The 16,665-nt window shown below is 41.4% G+C and overlaps 3 protein-coding genes across 4 annotated transcripts; 2 read left to right on the forward strand and 1 right to left on the reverse strand.

Moving 5' to 3' along the window:
* Positions 1–10: 10 nt before the first annotated feature.
* LOC132087984 (dynein axonemal heavy chain 3-like) lies at positions 11–4,141 on the forward strand. Its single transcript, XM_059495369.1, has 12 exons — positions 11–280; positions 346–431; positions 490–616; positions 678–1,087; positions 1,159–1,354; positions 1,413–1,614; positions 1,674–1,891; positions 1,957–2,332; positions 2,417–2,845; positions 2,912–3,123; positions 3,179–3,422; positions 3,480–4,141. The coding sequence occupies exons 1-12, from the start codon at positions 158–160 to the stop codon at positions 4,139–4,141; spliced, it is 3,285 nt and encodes a 1,094-aa protein (XP_059351352.1). The 5' UTR covers positions 11–157.
* A 15-nt stretch (positions 4,142–4,156) lies between these two features.
* Positions 4,157–14,428, forward strand: LOC130695873 (dynein axonemal heavy chain 3-like). Of its 2 annotated transcripts, XR_009420961.1 has the most exons (36): positions 4,157–4,357; positions 4,427–4,672; positions 4,740–4,825; positions 4,890–5,058; positions 5,118–5,311; positions 5,370–5,486; positions 5,567–5,765; positions 5,830–6,648; positions 6,714–6,834; positions 6,897–7,510; positions 7,573–7,761; positions 7,826–8,215; positions 8,271–8,513; positions 8,575–8,814; positions 8,884–9,158; positions 9,224–9,686; positions 9,749–9,939; positions 10,002–10,209; positions 10,270–10,530; positions 10,596–10,797; positions 10,862–11,020; positions 11,090–11,238; positions 11,293–11,435; positions 11,498–11,591; positions 11,652–11,734; positions 11,795–11,903; positions 12,002–12,163; positions 12,228–12,361; positions 12,416–12,587; positions 12,651–12,857; positions 12,938–13,139; positions 13,208–13,518; positions 13,585–13,742; positions 13,817–13,976; positions 14,056–14,153; positions 14,223–14,428. XR_009420961.1 is itself a non-coding variant. In XM_057518939.2 (35 exons), the coding sequence occupies exons 1-35, from the start codon at positions 4,169–4,171 to the stop codon at positions 14,098–14,100; spliced, it is 7,704 nt and encodes a 2,567-aa protein (XP_057374922.2). In that variant the 5' UTR covers positions 4,157–4,168; the 3' UTR covers positions 14,101–14,193. The 2 variants fall into 2 exon arrangements, 1 of the variants encoding a protein (XP_057374922.2); XM_057518939.2 differs by lacking the exon at positions 14,223–14,428 and having other exon boundaries at positions 14,056–14,193.
* On the reverse strand, positions 14,205–16,450 carry LOC130696931 (1-acylglycerol-3-phosphate O-acyltransferase ABHD5-like). Its single transcript, XM_057520067.2, has 9 exons — positions 16,191–16,450; positions 16,034–16,116; positions 15,768–15,977; positions 15,578–15,704; positions 15,301–15,509; positions 15,093–15,210; positions 14,990–15,014; positions 14,732–14,893; positions 14,205–14,657 (listed from the first exon to the last, which is right to left on the reverse strand). The coding sequence occupies exons 1-9, from the start codon at positions 16,253–16,255 to the stop codon at positions 14,433–14,435; spliced, it is 1,224 nt and encodes a 407-aa protein (XP_057376050.1). The 5' UTR covers positions 16,256–16,450; the 3' UTR covers positions 14,205–14,432.
* Positions 16,451–16,665: the final 215 nt, after the last annotated feature.

The raw sequence follows: 16,665 nt of genomic DNA on the forward strand, positions 1-16,665 counted from the left end.
CTTTAAAACATGGATGAATTTCCGAGTGTACTTCGAAAGCGAATGTTAAATCGATGCCCAGTCAACAAAAAGATCCCTCCGTAGAACCCTATTTACCCAAAACCGTTGTTATGGCGACATTGTTTCGTTTGTTACGTTATGGAGGCCGACAAGGCAGATGCCGTATGAGATCCCACAGGGCAGCACAATCGTTACCGATTGCGAAATGGACGAGTCTAATGCAAATTCAAATGTTGGTTTCATCATGAAAAATGGAGTCCTTTGTCGTGTCCAGCTCAAGGTAAGACTGAAAGTATACCTGTTACTTTTCTGTTAAATCTTAATAATAAAGATTAAAAATTTCAGTACCGTAAGGCCGAAGTCGCAAAACCGATGAAAAAGAAAGAGAGGCCCACGCTGCAAGGCCATTGTGCAGCACACAGCTCGTTCATGTACGTACAAAGCACGCCACAGCTGAACAACTTACTTGATTTCACTCTTTCACCTAAGGGTATCCCAGCAATGCCCAGAAGCAAGTCCACCATTGAGTCCACAGGAGCAAAGAAGAAGAGCAATCCGTAAACGGATAGAGGCTATGACGCCCGTTTGCTTTACCCAACCGCGGGGATCGTACAGTGTAAGTCTTGTTTTCAGAAAACAAAATGTCACTTCCTTTAGGTTGCTATTTAATATCATAGGTTGACAATGCATCGTTACGAGCTAGACTGTTCCAGCTGATGATAACACGAATCCCTAAATTGATCCAACCCGTCGATCACTCCGTGTGGGCCATGCAAGAATTGACGAATGTCAACACCAAGTGCATGAGACACGCAGCGTTAAGTCGGCCGGAGAAATATCCCAGCCTCCTGATCAGAGCTCCGGTTCCATGGCACCAACAATTCCTAATCGCACGTGAATTTGCTACACACAATCTTTTCGCCACTCATCCCGTGTCATTAGAATTGCGTCAACTCTGGGACTCCACCTACCGTTCTTGGCGTCTGTTCGATATCCCTTGGAACAGAAACGATCCTCTAGATCCAGATGCCCTTGTGGGTTTGATTCGCAATCGATGCCACGAATTCCACGTTTCTTTAGTTAAAAAGTAAATTGTTCGATTTTCTTTTTCTTTATCGTTTGTTTTAGACGATGGTTCTATATTTTTGGACGCCATAGGTGGATGCCAGAATGTTGCTTGGTTTTAAATCGCCAAAAACCTACATGGACTGCTATGGTGCCTTTGAAACGTGGAGAGTCGATGCAACAAATTTTACGATTCTTCAATAGTCTCACCGGACTCATTTCTTTGCAAATTCGATGTCTGTTGTATAGCTGGATTGATGAATGGTCCGATCTCATGACTGCCTACGACGTAATACTTACAAATTCCACTATGTGAATAACAATATTAATCGCAATGAATTTTAAAGGCTGGTGAAGACGATGATCACAACAAGGCAGATACCTTCCCGAAAGTATTTCCTTTCATCCGGTTAGAGTTGGCCTTATCGGATGGAAAAGTATGGGTGAAACCTAAACAAGAAACGATTCAGCATAAAATGGAGAAGATATTGCAGACTATCGTCTATGTAAGCTGCCATATTCCACGCATTGAGAGAATTTTCTTACCAGGTATACACTGCCAACTTATCCTAAGCTTACTGTACATGTACTAAATAAATTGTTGACAGGTTATACAGGTGGTGAAGAATTTTTAGTGGCAATTGCTTGGGAAGATGACCGCGTCAAGTCAGCCCTGAACAAAGTGAAACACATCGTCAATTCTAATAAAAAAGTACCTGAACGGTACATCTTCGATACTTACACTAAATACGAACCTATGCTTCAGCCACCTTTTCGAAAGTCATTTGACGATTCTGGGGAAATGACCTGGGATGAAAACGAGAAGGTGAAAACAAACAATTTTCAAAATCTAATTGACATTATTTAATGTTGTATTTTCATTATTTTTAGCTGTTCAAGAAACGTATTGAACAATTGGAAGCTATCAAAAAAAAGCTTCTGCTGCTCAAATCGCACGTCTATCTCAAACTCTTTTATTTAGATTGTCACGAGATAAACAAATATCTGGTCGATTTCATCGATGACATTAGGTTTTCCTTAGTGAAGAGAATTATGAACGACAACAGGCAAATAGTCAGGAAAATTTGCACTCGTTTTGAAACCGTGACGGAGAAAGTCAGCCAAGTGCCGGAAACCACAGCCCAATTGGTCGAATCTGTCGACTACGTCCAACGCTCTCTAACGCAGAGTTTACCGGAAATGTTGCTAGAAGTGAATGCTGCCGGTTCACGATTGCTCACTTTGCTCAACTATACCATGCTTCAAAGTAATATATAAATTATAATTTTATTTAACTCATATTAGTAAAATCATTCAAATGATTCAAACCACAATGTTTACGAATTTTCAGAAGACGATTTATCTTTGAGCTGCCGCCTTTTTCATTGGCCTAGCGATTTGGATTCCGTTTTGCAAGTCAGTTCGACTCGCCTCCAGCGAATTCGCGTCGAAACAGAGCGATTGTTGAAGGAACGGACCCAATTGTTCTTGGGACGATTAGCCGAGTACGGAGAAGCTTTGGATAATTTCAAGAACAAGGAAACGACAGCGTTGACGACTGAAGAGATGATATCCAGCACGACTTTACTACAAGATTTACATCAAAAATTACAAGCCGCTCAAATTGAACTGGCGGAAATCAATAACGATGAAACATTACTCGAATGGCCAGTGACTCACGTTCCTAACCTACCGGCCCTCATCCAGCTTATTGAGCCTTATTACCAATTGTGGCACGTCGCCTACAAGTTTCACGAAAGCCACGATGTTTGGTTCCATGGTAACAAAACTCTTATAATCGACAAATGAATTGAGCAATTGAATTTTAATCGAATTTCTGATATAGGTCCTTTTCGCAAGTTGGATTCTCAAATGATTGCCAATGAAATCAATGCCATGTGCAAACAGATGCAGCAACTTGCAGTCGTTTTCGCTGACGTAACGGCAGCCAAACGAGTGGCTGATACCGTCCGAAAGCGCATTGAAAAGTTTATGGGTTTCCTACCTTTGTTGCACGCTGTCTGCAATCCTGGACTTCGAGAGAGACACTGGATATTGGTAAATTTAACGTGTCCTTATTGTAGGAATTAAATTTGATCGAGTTGCCTTGTAGATTAGCCAAAATTTCGAATCTCCCATGTGTCCCGAACCGGACACTTCATTGGCTGAATTGGTTTCAGCTGGGCTAATGCAGTATATTAGTCGCATCGAAGAAGTCAGCATTACTGCCACGAAAGAATTTGCTCTAGAGGAAACTCTTCAACGAATGCAGTCAGAATGGAATGAAATTTGTTTCGAATTCTTACCGTACCGAGATTCGGACGTTAGTGTCCTGACAGGAATTGAGGAAATTCAAGGTGACATTGTCTTAATGTATAAACAAGTAACAATTTAAACCGAACGTTTAAAAACAGCCCTTGTGGATGACCATATTCTACGGGCGCAAACGATGCACGCGTCGCCCTATATCGCCCCGTTGGAGCCGGTGCTTCAGTCATGGGAGGAACAGCTGGTTGGGGTCCAGGATACGATGGATGTCTGGATGAAGGTGCAAAACACTTGGCTATACTTGGAGCCCATCTTTAGCTCTGAAGATATTCAGCGGCAAATGGCTAGCGATGCGGCCAAGTTCTCCCACGTCGATTTAATGTGGCGGTCGCTGATGTCGGCAGCAACTGGCGAGCCTCGTGTTTTGGTGGCCGCCTCACGTCCTGGCCTGTTGGACGAGCTACGAGAGGCCTTCGCAATCCTAGAAGACATCCAGAAGGGATTGCACGATTATCTGGAGAAGAAACGCCTATTTTTCTCCAGGTTTTACTTTTTGTCCAATGATGAACTTTTGGAAATTTTGTCGAAAACGAAAGAACCGGAGCGAATTCAGCCGCACTTGCGCAAGTGTTTTGACGGAATCGGCCGTCTCCTCTTTAATTCGAATCAAGAGATTGAAGCCATGATCTCGGAAGGCAACGAGAAAGAACGCGAAATTGTCCGCTTCCGGGAGCCCATCGTTCCGGCCAGAAGCAAAGTACGTATTTACTTATACATCGCATGTTTCTGGAACAATAATAATTTTTGATGTTGATAGGGAATGGTAGAACTATGGATGTCCGAAGTCGACGACGCTATGAAAGACGCTCTAGTTCATTATACAAATGTGGCCATGACTGAATGGAGCAATCAGCCTGATATGGAATACCTTGAACGCTATCCAGGTCAATCCATTTACTGCGCATCGGCCATTAACTGGACGAAATCTGTCACCGACACGATCACGGCCGGCAATAAATGGAGTGTAATATTGGAATCATTTTTTTTTCTAGTAAATGCAAGAGGTTCATGTCATCTTTGTGGATTTATTCAGGAACTGGAATCGTCAACAAGTTCTTTAGTAACACACTTCACGTCAATGATAAAAAATAGGCCAACCCCGACTGTTAGGATTACGCTCAACAACCTGATCATGTTTTACCTCAACAGTCGAGATATTATTCAACGAATGAAATCGAAATATGTTTCAAGCCTGGACGATTTTTATTGGCAAACGAATTTGCGATACTATTGGAACACGGACGCGTTAGAGGGCCTTGGTCATTTAACTGTCGCGATGGTGAGTCCCCATAATAAAAAGTATGTTCGAGATTGGGCTATAATATTTAAAGTATATTATGTTCCAGATTGAGACACAAGTTCCGTATGGATTCGAATATATGGGCAACAACCATCGACTAGTCCTCACGCCTGCTACCGAGAAAGGATTCCAGTTAGTGTCTTTCACCTGGATTTTGACGTTAATTTATCTGTGCCATTTCTTAATCCTGCAACAGGATCATGATGCTGGCGTTGAAGCAGTTTCAAGGTGGATGGCTACATGGTTTGCAAGGCGTTGGTAAAACGGAAACCATCAAGGAATTAGCCCGTGCTGTGGCAAAACAGTGTTTAGTTTTTAATTGCTTCGACGGACTTGATACCAGATCAATAGGCCGTATTCTAAAGGTATATTTCTCAACTTGATTGCCGTTTGGCTGTTTGAACTTCATTGTTGTTAATATTAGGGTATTGTACAATCTGGAGCGTGGTCTTGCTTTGACGATATTGACCAAGTGGCACCTGACGTTCTTTCAGTCATGGCAGTTCAAATTTACACGCTTCAAATGGCTCTTAGTCGACGGATGCGACGAGTCAATTTTGAGGGATCGGATGTTCAAGTCACTGTCGGTTCGGCAATATTCATCACCACCAAAACAAAGTGAGACATGTTATAGAAATTTACAACGGCAACAGTATTGGACAAGTATCAAACACAGGGAGCTCTTGCCGGACAGTTTTCGGTCCCTATTCCGTTTGGCATCGATTCTTTCCCCGGATCTGCACTACATTATCAAGATTTCACTCCTTTCTCAGGGATTTCAAAATCATTTAACGTAATATGTTTCAGTCTGATATATTATTTGTTTACTTGGTCTAAAAGAAAATCTCATTTGCTTGTTGAATATTCATGCAGCATTGGACCACGCATCTTTAAACTGATGCACGACATAAGCGAAAAGATTCCCGATGTATCGACCACCGCAAACCTGCGTTCCCTTCGAGAAATTTTAAAAGTTTCCAGTATGCTAAAGGCCAAAGATGCCAACATCGACGAGATGGCCATCATCCATCGTACATTTATGTCTTTTTTCGAAACTCAGTTGACACCCACAGTAATTCAAAACAAATTTCAAATTTAACCAAATCATTGACTTTCTTTTTATTATTTCCAAACAGCAAGGGCAAATCTTACGTCATCTAGTCAACCAACATTTCCCAGTAGCTACAATCGAACATCACGTGGCTTCAGACGTTTTCGGCCAAAGTGTAAAAGAAGCTTGCAGTGATCTCAACTTGATTCCAAATCAGCAGTTTATAGATAAAATCTGGCAATTGCACGAATCGCTTATGGCTCGGAACGGCGTTATCCTCCTCGGAGCGACACTGGCGGGCAAAAGCACTCTGTACAAGATTTTAGCCAAAATTTATCCGAAAATCACGATGGGCTCAGCTAGTGGTGACGACGGTCGTGTTGTGATGCACATTATCAGTCCGTGGTCGCTGCCTTCTAAATACTTGTACGAATGGAGCGAGCCGGAGAAAAACAAGTGGAACGACGGAATTATTACGAAAGCGCTGCGTGAGTTGTCTTCCAGCTCACCGACAAGTCCGCGTTGGCTCGTTTTGGACGGACATGTTCATTCCGAGCTGGTTGGACATTTGCACACTTTGCTGGATGCCAGTCGTAAATTGACTCTACCCTCGGGAGAAATTCTTCAGATTCCACAGTCCTTTCGACTGATTTTTGAAACATCTGACTTGACTTATGCTTCACCGTCAACTATTACACGGTGTGGCATAGTCCGAGTAACAGAGGACATAGTCAGCGTCGATTCTCTCTACCTCAGTTGGTTGAAACGGTCCAACTTGCCATCTAAATTGCATCCGCTGTTGGATAAATTTGTCCAAAACATTTTAAAGCCATGTTTGGTTTTCACTGTTGAGTCATCTACCTCATATTGCATCATTCCTACGACGCAGCCTTACCTCTTTGTGGTATGATTCTAACTCTTCTAATATGCAACACATTAAATATTAAAGTTTTCATTTTCGATTAAAAGAGTTTTACCCGATTGGTCAACTCGTTACTGGCCAGCCATGAAAACCTTCAGTTGAAAACTCTGCTTTTGCTCAAACTGCTGTCATTCTCCACCATTTGGACTGTAGGCTCTACATTCAAACGTAAATATCTAATATCCATCATTGGCCATAGAGTAAACGTCAATATCCTATTTGTTTTCCAGACGATTGCAAGAGCCATTTCCATCAGCATTTTACTGGTTTGTTCAGTGCCTTCGAAGATGCAGAAAGCTTTGGTACAGGAACCATCTTACCTCCATCGGAGTGTTCTGTCTTTTCCTACAAATTGGATGTACTTAATGGGAACTGGATTCTCTGGAAAGATGCCCTTCCATCAATCCCCAAAAGTTTTAATGGACCTCGAATCATTATTAGCAATGAATCCGTTGCGATTCAACATTTTTTCATCAAGGCTTACTCAAACGGTAACGTTCCCGTCGTCATCCTTGGTCCCGCCAGTGTGGGTAAATCGCAAGTGACTCAATTCGCCATCGAAGATTTGCCCAAAGACCGATTCGTTCACAACATTGTCCATGTGACACCAATAACGACATCATCTTCTTTACTCACGTCGGTCATGATTGGCTTGGATCGACGTAGGAAAGGAGTTTATGGCCCAGCACTTGGCCGGCGCTGCGTCCTATTTGTCGACGATCTCATCACTAGCGATCCGGTGGAGGGAAACATTCGAACTTCGTCAGAACTCTTAAGACACTGGCTAAATTTCGAATGCGTTTTTGACGGGAAAACCGCATCAAAAATGGAACTAGTGGATATTGTGAGTTTACATTTCTTTGGATTTAATCTGGCGTAGAATGAACTTACATTTTTAATTTTCAGCATCTGATAACGTCCGTCAGATTGGCCGACCGTTTTTCCGAAGAATTTGATGTTCGATTGCATCGGCACATGAACACGATCTTCATTGATCCCTTCACAACCGACAGCCTTGTAACAATGACATCTACAATCATGGAACGCCATTTCACATCGCCAGGTTTCAACAATGCAGTGTCTAAGCTGGCCAAGGTTGGTTAAAATGCTGTCAAATTTTGATGTTGTAATTTAATTGATACTTGAATTGATTCCAAAGGCTGTGTCCGTTGCTACGGTGGATTTATACCAAGTTTGGGAGGAAAAGGCTCAACAGAACGTAGCTCATTATTGTGTGAGTGTATCGTGTGTGAATCGTGTAATCCAAGGAATGATGAATGTCTCTGCTGCTAATTTAAGCAACGTCAACAAATTGCACCGTTTGTGGATCCACGAAACGTGCCGCGTTTGGGCGGACCGACTCATGTCAGATGCCGATCGTCAATGGTTCATCAGTCATTTGGATCGTATTGGCTTGGTTCACTTTAAACAAAATCTCAGCAAGTATTTATTCGCCTCTGCAATGGGTGGAGCAGATTACACGATCTTGCCGAAAATTCATTTCTCCAAACTGCCCAGTTTAAAATTCACAGAAATCATTTGCGACGAGGTAAACTCTTACCAAAGTATTTATAGATTTATGCTAATGTGAAAACTATATTCAGGTAACGGACATGGATGCCATTATCCAACTGATGGAGGCTAGGTTGGAACAGCACAACAAGGAATGTACAGTATCGGCTCCGATTAAACTGGTCATTTCGCTCAATGTTGCCTACCACATTCTCCACATCAATCACGCACTGAATCGTCCAAGAGGACACGTGATTCTGATCGGTGATGCTGGAAGAGGTCGCCGTAGTTGCGCTACCGTAGCCGCTTTGCTACTCGATTATAAAATATTTCAGGTTTCACAATCGAAAAGTCATCTCTATGAACAAAATGTTTTAAATTTTAAGCAATATTTAGATTAGAGCCGGCAGGAATTACGGAGTCCAAGAATGGAAGGAAGACGTTAAGAAACTCATCCATCGCTCGGGCATCCAGCATGAAAAGATTGTCTTCTTATGTAATGCAGCCGACTTCCAAAAGCGAATCTTTTTCGATTATATCGGACGATTGATTTGCGGATACGAAATTTCCGAACTCTTTACTAACGAAGAACGTCAGGAAATGACTGAACTTTATCAAAAGCGCACGAAAGAAATCGTAAAATTATCTCAAATTTCAACATAATCACGTAGCGATATTTTAAACACTTTAATTATATTTTGGCAGGCCACCTTTAATCAAATTCTATTACAAGTCGACGAAAATTTGCGTGTTGCGTTGTGTGTCTCTCCAAGAGATTCATGCTACATCCACCTTCCGCAGTACCCGACTGTCTTCAAATTTGCATCCATTCTCTGGTTTGAACCTTGGCCGGAAGAAACATTGGAAGTTATAGCTAAAAAATGGTTGGATGACATTCCGGGACTGAGCGACAAACTACAATTGAATTATTCCAATTATTTCAAAAATGTCCACAACAGCATGCGATTGTACAGTGAAAGGTACAAATCAAGCATTTTCCGAGCAAACTAGTCAACGTGTTGTTGATTTGATTTACCGTCTTTAGCAAAGGAATGGCTCCGCATTCCAGCGCAGCTTATTTGGAACTCTTGTCCAATTTCCGGACGCTGTGGCTTAGCAAAGAGAAAGATTTGCTTCAACAAAAGGACCGTTACAATGTCGGCCTGGGCAAGTTGCAGTTCGCCGCTTCACAGGTAGTCGTCATGCAGGAGGAGCTGCGTAGTCTTCAGCCGCAACTAGTTGATACTTCAGCAGAAACGGAAAGTCTGATGGTGAAAATCGAACAAGACACTGTTAAAGTGGAAGCCCAAAAAGAAATCATTGCCGCTGATGAAAGTTTGGCTAACGAAGCTGCTGCAGCTGCACAAGCCATCAAAGACGAATGTGAAAGTGATCTGGCGGAAGCCACTCCGGCTCTAGATGCAGCCATTAATGCCCTGGATACGCTGAAACCAGCTGACATTACCTTAGTCAAATCAATGCGACATCCTCCGTCTATCGTAAAACTGGTAACGTAACCTTCGACCTAATAAATCTTACGAAAAACAAATCAAATTGCTTCGTTTGACAGGTCATGGAAGCTGTTTGCGTCATGAAACAAATTCCGCCCGTCAAAAAGTTGGATATGGCGACCGGCAAGATGACGGACAATTACTGGCAAGCTGCCCAGAAAATCTTGGGAGATCTTCGCTTTCTTGATCTCTTGCGATCCTATGATAAAGACAACATTCCTTCGAATGTTATGAAACGTATACGTGAAAAGTAAAATTATTGGCACTATATTAGCAATTTCCCTTTTTAAATTAAATTGATTTGATTTCTAGATATATTCCGAATCCAGAGTTCAACCCAAATATTGTGCGACATGTTTCGACAGCTTGCGAAGGACTTTGTCGATGGGTTAGGGCAATGGAAGTGTACGACCGGGTTATTAAAATCGTTGCTCCTAAACGTGCCAAATTGCAAGAAGCTGAACAGGAACTGGCTCGACAAATGAAACGTCTGTCAGAAAAACATAGCCAATTACAGCAGGTCACAATTTAAAAAATTTGTCCTTAATCAACAGTTGATTTGAACGGGATGTCAACGTAGATCTCAGACAAATTGCAAGGCCTGAATGACGACTTTGCTGCCATGTCCAAAAAGAAAAAAGACTTGGAAGATAGCATTGATCAATGTCATCAGAAAATGGAAAGAGCAGAGAAATTGATTGGAGGTTTAGGTGGCGAGCAAGAAAATTGGAAAACATCCTCCAACAATCTCGATTTCCGGTTAAAGCAATTGCCTGGTGATGTCCTCCTCTCTGCCAGTATCATTACGTACTTGGGGGCAATGAAAAATGAACAAAGAATGGTATTGTCCTTTACAACTCACTTAGTAAATCAATTTAAAGATTTTTTTTGACGATATACTGACAGGATTGTCTCCAAAAGTGGTTGCAACTCATTCAAGAATGTAAAATCCCGCACAGTAACAACTTTTCGCTAGTAGATTGCTTGATAGATCCGGTTAAGATAAGGGCTTGGAACCTTGCTGGCCTACCGTCCGACAGGTATTCCCTGGACAACGGAATCATCACGACCCACTGCCAACGCTGGCCATTACTTTTTGATCCTCAAGGTCTCTATTAATTAAAAGATAAATAACGACACGAAATTTTAACGAGGCAATTTTTTTTACATAGATCAAGGATTTAAATGGATCGTCAATACTGAGACGAAAAACCAAGTGAAGCAGATCCGTTACGATGATGTCAATTATCTGAGGGAAGTCAAAACGGCCATATCAGATGGCCACGTAGTTGTATTGGTCAATGTTAAAGACAAACTCGATCCGGATCTTGGTACATTACTTCATAATAGGAAAAATTCGTTATACATTGTGAAGTATTGAATTGTTTAATTATTCGTAGACAATTTGTTGGAAAAACGAACGTTCACCTCGAACGAGAAGACAGTTATTCAGATAGGTTCCGAATTGATTCCATGGTCTCTTAAGTTCCGTTTATATCTGATAACGAAAGAAGAGAATTCTGCCTCTAATTTAGAGCTCGCTTCAAAGGTAGTTCTAGCAGTTATTCCACCGTTCATCTTGTAATTCATTTTCCTCTCGCAGTTGACCATCATCAATTTCCGATTGAGCCGCGCTGGGCTGGAGGATAAATTCTTGAGCCTTTTCCTATCTAACGAACGTCCAGAACTTGAGGAACAAAAGCAAATGTTAATGGTTCAAAGCGCTAGCAATCAGAGACAGATCAGGTAGATCACAGGCGAATACAACTACATTATAGAGTACCTCTAACATTTACTTCCTTTACTAGGGATCTTGAAGACCGCATCCTGTACGTTCTTTCTTCTTCTCGTGGAAATATTTTAGAAGATGAGACTGCAACGAAGACTCTGTACAGCTCCAAGGTATTTTTATAATGTCGTCTGTATATGTGACTTTGCCATCTACGTGGTATATTTCTGCAGATCACGTCCGAAGGTATCAGCGTCAAGCAGAAGGAAATTCAGAAGTCGGAACAGGAAATTGACCAGGTGCGCGAAAGTTACCGGTATGTCAGCTGGAATATATTCATGGTTTTGCCGTAATCCACATTCACATTTTCGATTAGAGCTGTCGCTTCTCATGCAGCGTCCTTGTACTCATGTATAGGCCAACTGAGACATCTCAACAAAGTCTATCAGTTTTCGTTGCCTTGGTTCATCAATCTGTTCACAAATGTACGTCCGCTTGTTGCATTTTCCGATATCCAAATCAAAACAATGAACTAAAATGTTAATTGCCTTGTTTTTAACTGGTCTATTGTTCGCTTTTTCAGTCGACGGTGGCGAGCCAAACATCGTTGCTCATCAGTGAAAGGATCGTCTACGTCAATGAACATTTCAGCAGAACTCTTCATCATTCCATTTGTCGGGCTTTATTCAACACCGATAGGCAACTGTTTACTGTCCTATTGGCTTTTGCAGCCCTTCGTTCCAAGGTAGGCACGAGATATGCATGTATTGATACGATATTAACACGTTCTACACAATACCACGTTATAGGGCAATGTCCAGCAAGAAACGATTGATCGACTGTACGCGGAGACGCCATTGCCTCCAAGTCATTGGATTGGGCCATCTTGGATTGACGGCAAAACTTGGCAACATATTATGGAATTGAGCCAAACCATTGAAAGGTATTTCAAAGAGGTGGATTCTTCGTGTTGCATGTCATTGTCTGGGTTGAATAGGTTGAAAGAACTGCCTCAGCATATGGAATGCAATGCTCAAAAATGGGAGGAGTTCTGCCTTCCATCAAATCTAGCCAGAACCTTACCTTCCCCTTGGAACCAGCTAGAGCCTTTGGAACAGCTTCTTATCATCAAGCATTTAAAACCGGACTCTTTCGCGGCTTCAGTTAATGTAACGTAGACCGTACTTTCGAAAACTTTCAAACCCAGATTTATGTATATTATTATTGCGCAGACTTTTATCAAAGCCATTTTGGGACCCAATTATTCGGAAAATATTATCAACGACATTCAAGGGGCTTACGAAGAATCAACATCCACCGTACCGGTACTGTGCTTTGTGGCAGGAAACATTGATCCTTGTCAAAGCATTTCATCTTTGTGTGAAAAGAAATTAGATAATCGCAACAGAATCAAGTCGTTCACATTAGGGCGGGGATCGGTAAAATAAGACTTGAAACAAAAAACTTAATTTTAGTTTGAAAACGAAATTTGAGAATTGTCGTTGCTTTTGATGGACAGGATCGAACTGTTTACAATCTAGTACGCAGATGTGCTGATGAAGGTAACTGGGCCGTTATACAAAACATCCATTTGTATCCGGATCTTGTGGATGAAATTGTGGATCAACTGCGACTGGAACAAAAGGACTTTGGGAACGAATTCCGCCTCTGGTTGATTGGCTACGCCTCATCGCACTATTCACCAATGGCATTACAGTTTTGTATGTAACTTTTATAACATTCGCCATGTCTAATATTAATTATTTCGCCAATGTCTTTTTTGTATTAGGTGTCAAAACTGTTTGCGAATCGCCGTCTTGTTTCCGAGACGGCCTCCTGGAAATCCTTCGCCTCGATTTCGTCCACGATTTCTCAAGCGCGCGGGCATCATCTGCGGAATCGAGTTTCCAGTCAGCCAATCCGTCCCAGTTGGAGAAGGAAAACGTCATATTCCGCAGTGAACCCTGGCGACGGATTTCACTTGCGCTGTTTTGTTTCCATGCTTTGCTATTGGAAAGGACTCGCTACTCGACATTAGGTTTTGCTGGCCTTGTTGAGTTTACGTATTATGATTTGAAATCAGCCTTGATTCTCGTCAAAGTATGTACCATTACATCGTATCGACGCCTGTAAATTTGGTAAGCATTCTTTATTGCGCGTTTACAGGACTCTATGCTATCAGCTAGAGATATCTCTTTGGCCTCACTTCGTTCGTTGGTAGTTGATTGCGTGTACCGTGCTCAATTGACTATCGAGAACGATGTCGCCATCTTGCGTCGTTTCATTGACCATCTTTTAAGTTCAAACATCCTGCAAGCAGACAGGTATTAAATTCATGAAATGCAGTCTGTCGAGCTAGTTTTAAATTTCGTTTTGGTTTTCTTTAAAATTAATTTAGGTTAATTGTTACACTGTGTGGAAAGTTGTCCATTCCTTTTACAAATAACACACGAATGCTTATGGAATCCATTCAATCCTTACCCAGAGATTTGCAACCGGAAGCTGTCGGTTTGTCAAGGGACTTGGTGAAGCAATGTCACACCGAGGAATCCGTGGACGTAAGTATAGTTTGCTCATCTTTCTGATTACACCCTTGTTTGTGGTAGGTATTGGACTGAAGTTTATGTCGTTTTACAGCTTCTCAGAAAGTTGAATTGCTGCTCCGCAACATCTGATCGTTAGAAACCGGAATGTCCCGGAAAAAGGCCGTACCGTTCCTGGGTCATCTTTTCCAGGTTTTGCTTTTTAACGAATTTATTTGCATAACCTTTGCTAACTACGTAATGTTTTCTATTATTTAAAAGCAATTTATTATCTTCTTTATCTTCGCGTATACAACACGAATAACAAAAACAAAGGAAAAAGATAGCACAAAGTGTTGTTGAAGGTAGCACCTTATACTCTTGTGAGTTCACTTCTTGAAAGTGAACACATTAGAACTGCATTTACTCATGTTTGGTATGCAAAATTAGCTCTCAATATATAATTCTTTTTATATCCATTTTGTATGGATTTCAAGGGCTTTCAACTATTTCGGTTGCTTGCATCACTCCTAAAACGGTATGACTAATTTCCGTTTGCAACTCGTGCACCCGTTCTTCAGCTATAGTAGGTTTCTCTTCAACCGTTACATTCGTTGCAACGGACAAACTATCCGCTGAATCGCAGGCTGCCAATACAAGGCGATGAAACTCATCCTTTTTGTCTGAATATACGTGATGGCCGGCACCACTAATAACCTAAAACGAATAATTCATTTTTACACAGAGAGTCACAACAGACGACAAACAAGAAAAAACAACAATCTACTTACGTGCATTTCAACCGACGACTCTTTTCTGTTTTCTTTAATAATTTGCCCAGGATGTCTATCGACCCACGACCTCGCTCCATAGATAAATGTCAAAGGAACATCTGATCTCAGAGCCGAGATTCGATGCAGCATGGGGTATTTGGCCCATCCAAAACTAACCATCTTAACATTGAACAAACAGAATGCAAGGTTAGTTTCGAATCCAAACAAAAAACCTATAGGAAGTGCCGCTAGTGTATAGATAACACACATGCTTACCATAGCATGAAAGCACGCTTCCCCTCTAAAACGAGAATGGGGAGGAAAAAAGGAAACAAAACTTGTAAGTAAAATCATTATCTTTGATTATTGAGAGACTTACGTTGGATTTTGTGCATTGCAATGATAAATGTATTCCGAAATGGCTACATCGGCATCCTCGACCGCTTCGGCATATTTTCGGATTAAGTCGGAGCGAGCACGCTGCACTATACGAGGTCCTAAAGATCGGTGCGGAGACGAGGGTCATTATTGATTTTACCAACTGGCCAATCGTAAAGTTTAGGGCGAAACATGTCAGGATGGCAAACCTAGAGGTCCTGACACCCGGAGTAGCCAAAGTGGGTTGAAAGGTTGAAGTAGATATGCGATTCCCTTTACCCAAAGGGGGAACTGAATACGGGCATTGGCATCAGTGCCCGACGGCCGATCAGGAAATCCCCATGGGTCGGCCAGGATAACGTGCGAAACACGGTCTGGCTGTTGTAGAGCGTAGGCAGAGGCAAGGAAGCCTCCCATACTGCATCAAAATTTAACAGTTTGGCAGTGCAGCAAACAATTATGAATAACTTTTTCTGAGTATTTTACCTATGGCCAAGTAAGACAAATTTTTCTAGCCCAACTTGCTTTCTCCATTCCTCAATTGATTTTACCATTTGGGATTCAGCTTCTAAGGCATTACTACTGAAATTTGGTCTGCTGCTAGAGCCAAAACCTAAAACAAACAGAAAAGCTGTTTAATCTAAAAAAAATAACAAGCAATAAAAAAACTGAGTACCCAAAAGGTCCATGGCATATACAGGCCTATTCCGTGCAAGAGTATCAAAGTTAAGACACCACAATGCAACACCCGAGGCAAAGCCATGAAGCAAAACTAATGGTGTTTTTTCTGCATTCTTGTTTAGCACCAATGTCCATATCTTGTTCTCAACACCTCCAACACACTTGCCAACATTGACATACTTTGCCTCATATGGTGTCTTGATTACTGATGATATAATAATTAAAAAGGAGCTTCAAAACAAACTAAAATAGAAAGCTTACCTTTAAGAATCCTTCGTTCTGCTATCTGAAGGAGAGACATTGATGTAGGACACCACTGTATGAAATTGCTTGGGCTCCACCAACTTTCATAGGTCATGAAAAGTAATGAACAATTGCTAAATAAACTTTAGCTAACACATGTATATAGAAATTATACCTCTTTTCAATTTGTGATACAGTCCCAGGAGAAACCTGATTAATCACTGACTGATCTATTTCCATTGCACTTTTACTAAACTAATCCCACCAGAAAAAGAAAGTTATGTAATAGGATGACACAGCTTCTTCTTCCACTTAAATCGAAACGAACATAATACGATTATATGCGCCAAAACTTTTTAAAATTTTATATAGCAACTAATGTCATTAACGACTGATTAACTGTGAACCGGATCTCAGCGAAACGCAAAGCTTCACAGAAGAAGAAACGAGACTATACGTGAATAATCAACTTGTCTAATATTTAATAATATTTCTGTATGACGTAATTCTGTTAATCAGTGAACCGCCATTGGACGCAAGGCCCATTACGACGTATAGTAAAACTATAGACGTCGTCTGCTAGAAATATTGCTGCGTAAGCGTGACTTGGGAATATAAACAAATCTTTTGCTTTTGAATTTAAACGAATA

Source organism: Daphnia carinata, chromosome 5 (assembly GCF_022539665.2).
Source record: "Daphnia carinata strain CSIRO-1 chromosome 5, CSIRO_AGI_Dcar_HiC_V3, whole genome shotgun sequence".
Taxonomy (NCBI): Eukaryota; Metazoa; Arthropoda; class Branchiopoda; order Diplostraca; family Daphniidae; genus Daphnia; species Daphnia carinata.